This window comes from Galeopterus variegatus, unplaced genomic scaffold, assembly GCF_000696425.1.
Source record: "Galeopterus variegatus unplaced genomic scaffold, G_variegatus-3.0.2 Scaffold468, whole genome shotgun sequence".
Taxonomy (NCBI): domain Eukaryota; kingdom Metazoa; phylum Chordata; class Mammalia; order Dermoptera; family Cynocephalidae; genus Galeopterus; species Galeopterus variegatus.
Window position 1 is genome coordinate 560,473 of NW_007726579.1, and position 7,614 is coordinate 568,086.

The 7,614-nt window shown below is 36.6% G+C and overlaps 1 protein-coding gene across 2 annotated transcripts in view; it reads left to right on the forward strand.

Annotated features, from left to right (window-relative positions):
• Positions 1–7,414, forward strand: part of BIRC6 (baculoviral IAP repeat containing 6) — a 252,572-nt gene extending 245,158 nt beyond the window's left edge. For both annotated transcript variants that reach the window (XM_008569149.1, XM_008569150.1), the window contains exons 72-74: positions 1,495–1,683; positions 2,409–2,543; positions 6,268–7,414. In XM_008569149.1, the coding sequence (XP_008567371.1) occupies positions 1,495–1,683; positions 2,409–2,543; positions 6,268–6,447 (504 nt within the window). In that variant the 3' untranslated portion in view covers positions 6,448–7,414. The remainder of the gene's footprint in view (positions 1–1,494; positions 1,684–2,408; positions 2,544–6,267) is intronic.
• Positions 7,415–7,614: the final 200 nt, after the last annotated feature.

Genomic DNA, 7,614 nt, shown 5'->3' on the forward strand with positions numbered 1-7,614 from the left:
GCCATTTCCTATATAGGATCCGAGCCCGCAGCCTCGGTGCTCCCAGCACCGCACTCTCCCGAGTGAGCCACAGGGTCGGCCCTCAAGTAATTTTTTTTTTTTTTTTTTCCTTTTTGTCTTTTTCCGTGTCCGGCAACGGATCGCAACCCTCAGTGTCGCCCCCGTACCAGACCGGGACCAGCAACAAGATCGCAACCCTCGGCGTTGCTCCCGCGCCTCGCTCAGCCAGTGAGCGGGAACCGGTCTGCACATGGGATCCGAAACCTCGGCGGGAGCGCCACCGCGCTTCCCAAGTGGCGCACTATAGCAGTGCGCCACCGGGCCGGCCCCAGTAATTTTTAAATTATTTGAATCTACAGCTGCCCGAGAGTTATAAAACTGTATTTGTCTCAAAGGAGATGAGGTTAAATAAATAAATAACAGTACTTTTATATAGATTTGTGATAGGATTTAATTAAAATTTTTTCTTTGCTTTTGTAGAAAATGGGTATTGTAACCCTACTTATATTAATAAATGAGGAAGATTACTTAAAGAGGGACAAGAAATAATAACTATGCCCTGAAAGGTTATTTGAGAAGGGTCAGATTTGAATTAGGGGAAAGCAGATACTCAGAGGAAAACCACCTTTCTTCAGTGATATATTTATAGTTACATAAAGTTTCAAAAATATGAGATCTTTGTCTCAGAATTGTACAGATTAAATTTTTTTCTATAGTTGACCTTGGCCTATGTTCCTTGACTTTCAGGATGCACATCCATGATCCTGTTTAATCATCTGCCTAATAAAAGTGCAGTCGCTGTTAGTCCTTTTTCATTAATGAAGTGGGTAGATGGCATATGATGTATTCCTGCCTTCTAAGATGTTGTATTAGCTAGTTATGTAGGTATATTAGCTAAGAACATTATATTAGCCAGGAATGAGCCCTCTCAAATATGCATTACATCTGGAAAAACAGACCTTCTGGTAAATAAATGAGGGGTTGCAGGTGGCCTTAGAACCATGAGACCATTTTGCCAATGAGAACTTCCAATAATCAGCTTTTTGTGGTACAGAGGCAGTTAATTTTCCTTGGAATAAAAATTGAAAACTGCCTCACGCATAGTTTTCCTGAAAAGTAAATATTAAAGAGTGCATGGTTAGTTTTATGCTTTTAAAAGTGAGGACAATTTGAGCACAATGTTTAAATTGGTATGGGATATTAATAAGCAAATTTTTTTTTAGCATTTTTAGGAAATAGGATCTTCATATCTATTTTTATTCAAGGATTTGAGAATATAAAACATAAGATATATAAATATTATATAAGGCTGTACTGTACCTAATTTAATTTTGCTGTAATAATAAAGTATTTCAGTGTCATAATCATGAACGTCAATTTTGTGATGATGGAAATATATGGAAACACATTATCCTTGTGGGTAAAGCAAGGTATCAGTTTACTGGTAGTAAAAATGTCCCATTATAACTATTCTTTATTTCCTCTGTTCTTCAGGTGTTGGTGTCTGTCCAGTCCCTTATATTAGTAGCTGAACCTTATTTTAATGAGCCAGGATATGAACGGTCTAGAGGCACTCCCAGTGGCACACAGAGTTCTCGAGAATATGATGGAAACATTAGACAAGCAACAGTTAAGTGGGCAATGCTAGAACAAATCAGAAATCCTTCACCATGCTTTAAAGAGGTACGTTCAATAAAATTAGTGAAAAACTTTATTAAAGATGTTATAGAATATAGTTTGTTGGTATTATACCTGTCTTTATATTTAGAGTATCTGGTATAATAATCTTTAGTTTTTAGAGTTAATCCTAAAAAGTCACTAATAATATACAAGTAGTACAGGTGACATCTAAAACCGTCTACATCCTAAAGGAGATTGGACTATATTTTGGGACAGTAATATTCTTTATTTTTAATAGCTACTGTTCTACTAAAAAATGGCCAAATATTTCTCAGAAAAATCTTATTTTTTATTGAAGATCAAGATACTTTCTAAAGTTGTCTTGCAAATAGAAATTTTGCCCTTATACTAATTAATGTATATGTGTGGATGTTAAGGAAAAGACATTTCCTTTTCTTTAGGAAAAAGTTGGACTACATTGCGCCTTTTGAATATGTTGTATTATATATGTCGTGTGCTCTTTTGATAGGATTAATTGTTTAAGTAGCTGAATGAGATTGGACATTCTTTTCTCCTATAGAACTGGATATTTCAGCACATGTCACCTGATGTCAGGAGCCTGATTCTTCCCTGCTAATGGTGTAGAGTTCAATAAATTGAGTTTTATGGACAAAAAAAACATGGCAGTATCTTTTAAATTTCATTTCTTAGTAATGCTACATACATACTTTTATATTCTGATCTGAAACACATTTTGTTTCACTGCTTGGTGGTTGTTTTTTTTCAAGGTTATACACAAACACTTTTACTTGAAAAGGGTTGAGATCATGGCCCAGTGTGAGGAGTGGATTGCAGACATCCAGCAGTACAGCAGTGATAAGAGGGTAGGCAGGACCATGTCTCACCATGCAGCAGCTCTCAAGGTGAGTAAGCCTTCCTAATACGGGTCCTGTAGGTGGTTTTAAAAGAAAAGTGGTGTATTCATTGACAGAACCATGGCCACCAGAGGGTAAAGATAGGGAGGAGATCAGAAAAACATAATTTGTTTTAAGTTCTGAGGACTAAATTGCTACCCAAAAGTCTATAGAAAAGATACAATCCTTTGAAAATGGATTGATAGTTCCTAAAATTAAAAATGGGTACCTGGACTGAGCCAATAGAGTCTGTAGAGTTCTTTGAAGATGAGGACAGCAAAGTGTGCTCCAATAGTGACTTCTTTTATTCCTTTAGCTTTTCCCTAGGCCTCTTACCTTCCAGAATTTTAATACTTGGAGTAATGAGGGCCGGCCCATGGCTCACTTGGGAGAGTGCGGTGCTGATAACACCAAGTCAAGGGTTAAGATCCCCTTACCAGTCATCTTTTTTTTAAAAAAAAAAAGAAAAGAAAACTTGGAGTAATGAGGGAGATGTGAGTTGCAGGGCCTCTGATTGCTGGCGGTGGCTATCATACAGAACTGTTTGGGGAGAGACGAGCAATTGTTTTCAACTTGGGCATTCACAGAATAGAAGTGTAGGGCCGAGCCCGTGGCGCACTCGGGAGAGTGCGGCGCTCCCGCCGCGGGATCGGATCCTATATAGGGATGACCGGTGCGCTCACAGCACTCACTGGCTGAGCGCCGTGCGGCCGGTCTCAAAAAGGACAAAAAAAAGAATAGAAGTGTAAAATGTGATGGTTTGGGAGATTTTTTTTTTTTTCCCTATGTGGGAATCATCCCTTATAGCAGCCATCCTTTTCTTCCGTCTTTGGAATATCTGTCTTTACTTACCTCTGTGCCTTTCATCCTCTATGAATTATTTTCCCTCTCTCTCTCTTCAATTTTTTCCATCTCCACTTTTCTTCTGACTTTAAAACCATCTTCACCTAAAACAACTAGACAATGATAGTAAGGATTTGTTAGTTTTTCAGGTGTGATTTCAAAAAGGTCCCCATCTTTTCAAGTTACCTACAGAAATATTTACGAATGAAAAGCCATATGATGTCTGGGATTTGCTTTAAAATAAAATGAGAAGGGAAACGTGGTGGGAGTACAGACAAAAACAAGACTGGCTATGAGTTGATAATTGTTGAAGCTGGGTGTTGGATACATGGGTTTATTTTACTATTCTGCCCACTTTTGTATATGTTTGTAATTTTCCATTATAAAAACTTGAAAAGCAAGAAAAACATTTGCATACCCTTAAGCTTGTTCTATTTTGCCCTTATTATTATAAACAGTTTCTCTTCTTTCACTATCAAACTGGAGCAATACTTCTTGCCTCCACTTTAAACCAGCTTCTTACTAATCTTTTGCAATTAAACCTCCATTCTACCAAAGTTACCTTCTCTCTGGTTCTCAAAGCCAGTGACCCTGGCCCACTTCTCCGTTCTCTCATCTGCTCTCTCTCCTCCAGGCCTTTACACATGGTTTCCTTTTCCCTCTGCTTTGCACTTGTTCTGCTAGCTCACTTCCTTTCACTTTTCAGCTTAAATTTCTCTTCATGGAACGCTTTCTTGACTCAGACTATTAGATCATCTCAGTATAAGCTTTTAGAACACCCTATGCGTACCTGTTAAAATACTCATAACACTGGTCTGATGTTTGTCTTTTCTACTATACTTTTCTTCTGTAGACTGTCCTGATTCTTCTTACGCTGTTTAATTCTCTTTTTTTTTTTTTTTTTTTTTTCTTTCCCTTTCTTCTGAATGACTGTTTACCTGAAGGCTTACTTTTTGGCCCTTAGGGGTATTTTATTCTCTCTTTTTCTCTTTCTCTCTCATTGTATCTAGTTTTTTGTTTGTTTGTTTGCTTGCTTGCTTGCTTGAGGCTGGCAGATATGGGGTCTGAACTCTTGACCGTGGTGTTACATGGCCGTGCTCTAACCAATCTCATTGTATCTATACCCCTGACTTTGGCCATTTATTCTTTAAAAGTGACTCTTCAAACTATTCTTTACTCCTAGCTTTCTCCTGAATTGAATTACTGACATTTTTTATTTAGATGTACTGACATCACTTCATTAAAGGTCTAAAATTAGAACTTATCCTTCCTTAAATCAGGTTTTTTAGCTTTCTATATTTACTTAATTTTAAACCATTTTTCTCTGTCTTAAAATCTTCAGATATTATTTAACTCTTCCTTCATCCAGTACATCGGGTCAGTAGTGGGTCCCTTCAGTGTTGCTTTTCAAAGCCAATTGCTCCCACCCCCCGTTATTTCTGTTCAGTTCCCACAGCTTTGTCTGTTTGACCAGCTTCCTTGCACTAGGTTTTCCCCCTTCCAGTTCTTCCTGTAATGTATAACCAGATTGATGCTCCCCAAATATGTGCTTAGATATGTCTTTCCCTTACACAAAACCTCACTGGCTAAAGTCCAGCTTCTTTTCTTTCCCAATTTTGTTATTTCAATCAGCATCTTGCTTATATCCCATATTCTTTTACTGTATTGTTTCTGTGTTACCCTGACCTGGAAATCTCCATTCCTGAATTAATCTAAATTTATATCATTTCAACTATACTTTAGTTTGTGCTGCTTGAGAAAAGTATCCAGTTATTTAGCTTGATTCCATAAAAAAGCCATAATATGTATTGCCCAACTTAACTGGTCCTTCACAGTTGCCAGATATTTCTTTCTTCTTCCCTTGTTAGTGTTTTCACCTCTTGTCCACAGTGGAAGAGAAATCGGGGCTAGAGAAATTTTGAGTTACCAGCATGTAAATATCCTTTGAAACCTTACAAGTGGCTGTACCAGTGTGTAGTTGTTTTATCCTGTTTATGTATATAAACATAAGCTTATATCCATAAGCTCAGAGGTTATATCTTCCTCATTCTACTCATTGCTTTTATATTGTCAGTGTTTAACAAAGTGCCTCATACATAAAAATCATTCTGTGAATATTGGTTAGTTAGTTTTTCAAGTCTGCTACTGACAAAACTAATTTTCAAAGCCCTTGCTGTGATATTTAAGATCATTTCTCTCCCACCAGGAAATTATCAAAAAAACTTTATGTTTGTAGACAACCAACCATTCTCTATTAACATCTCTCCATCCTTCCATAAGTGGCAGTATGGAGTAATTCAAAGTTATTTAATCTCTCTAGATTATTCTTTGTTTAAAAATTTTTTAAAATTCTAATGATAAAATTATTTGTGAGCATTAAGTGAAACAATTTGTGTGAAACATTTTGGAAAAGTTTACATAGGGCTTAGTACCTGATAAATACTTGTTTTTATTCACTAAAATAGCAATTGGTTTGTTTTATTATATGTACTTGTCTTTCTCTCAAAAATATTTAGGCATAGGCAGCATGTATGACCAGTCAAGGGGTTACTGTCTTCAATTTAAAAGAGTGTATGTATCAAATTAATGATATCCTGTAAGTCATCAGTAGTGCTATTTCTGTGACGGGTTGGGGGCAAGGGTATGGTCTGCAAGCATGTCACTCATGGCTTATCAGCAACATCAGTTATTTTGAGGTTAAGGATTCTTACCAGTTTTGCTTACTGCCTACTGTATCAAGTTCCTGTAACAGTGGCTTTCACAGGAGGTGTTCAGAGATTTTTGTAGGCTTAGTGCTTTAGGTTTTGTTAAATCAATTCCTCCTTCAGATCATGTTGGGCTAGAATCCCAGGGTTTATAGTTCTAATATCAGTCCTTTTCTTCTGTATAGCGTCACACTGCTCAGCTCCGGGAAGAGTTGCTAAAACTTCCCTGTCCTGAAGGCTTGGATCCCAACATTGACGATGCCTCAGAGGTGTGCAGGGCCACAGCAGGTTCTGAGGAGACCCTAATGCACGATCAGGTCAAACCCGGCAGCAGCAAAGAACTCCCCAATGACTTCCAATTATGAGCTGCACTGACGTGGACTTCATAGACACAAAGGCTTTGAAGCACAAGCCAAATATGTCAATATTTGTATGTAAGAAACTAATTATGTAATAGGTAATGAAACCGAAACTATACTATGCCCTTAAGGAGATCCAGTTTAATTCAAGGTGATCTTTTATTTACCTGTACAAGAGTGTAAACTTTTTTGTGCTTTTATTTTTCAATTGTGAGAACCACTGATTGGTATGTTCAACAAATTTGTGTATACAAAGAAATGGATAAATCACTGATATATAAGGGAAACTACCTTAGGAAAGAATGTTTACTGAATGTTTATTTTATTTTTTTTTTTACTGTAGAGTGAGAGGTTGTTAACAAAGAATATATATTCATCATTCTTACAACTACTATTTAAAGTCAGCAACTTTTCACTGAATTTGATAGATTTTATGTTTGGCCATATCTTCATGCTCATATTTGATTTCTGAAGACTTCCTACATACACTTCAATAAAAGTTAAATGGATATATTCCCTCTTTTTTGATTTACTCGTACATTTTTAAAATAATAAATCTGCCATAAAATGCATTATAGCTGAAGACTTGCACTTGTATGGATGAATTTATTACATTCAACATATTTAATTTTATGCCTTCTAATTCTAAGATGCAGAAAAAAATAAATGAACTTGATTTTATTCTATGCCAACATTTGGGCCTCTGAATGTATCCGTTATTCGAATTTAATTATATAAAAACGAATGGTCACTCTAAAACTGATTTTTTTTTTTCCTAAAGGGCTCCTTTTTTCCTGGACTATCTGGTTTTATTACTGAAGTCACATGTATGTATTAAATATTGAGGCTCTGTAGAGGAGAGAGGATGTACCTCTCTGGTGCTGTTACAGTTCGTTCTGTACCTGCCATACGGGCTCATTTTCATGCAAATTCTTCCTAGAGCCAAATAAATAAAGACTTAGGTGAATTAGTATGTCTTGTTTCTAAACCAGTTTGCCATGGTGTGAAATGCTGTTTCTGTAAAGAATTGGACACTTTCCAGACATAAGCATGGGAGAACAAACCATGTTTTTTCAAGATCAAAGACCACAAAGGAAAATCTATAGTGATTCTTCTATATAAAATAAAGTAGTGTGTGGGAACCATGAATCTGACTGATCAGGAGAAGCTGCA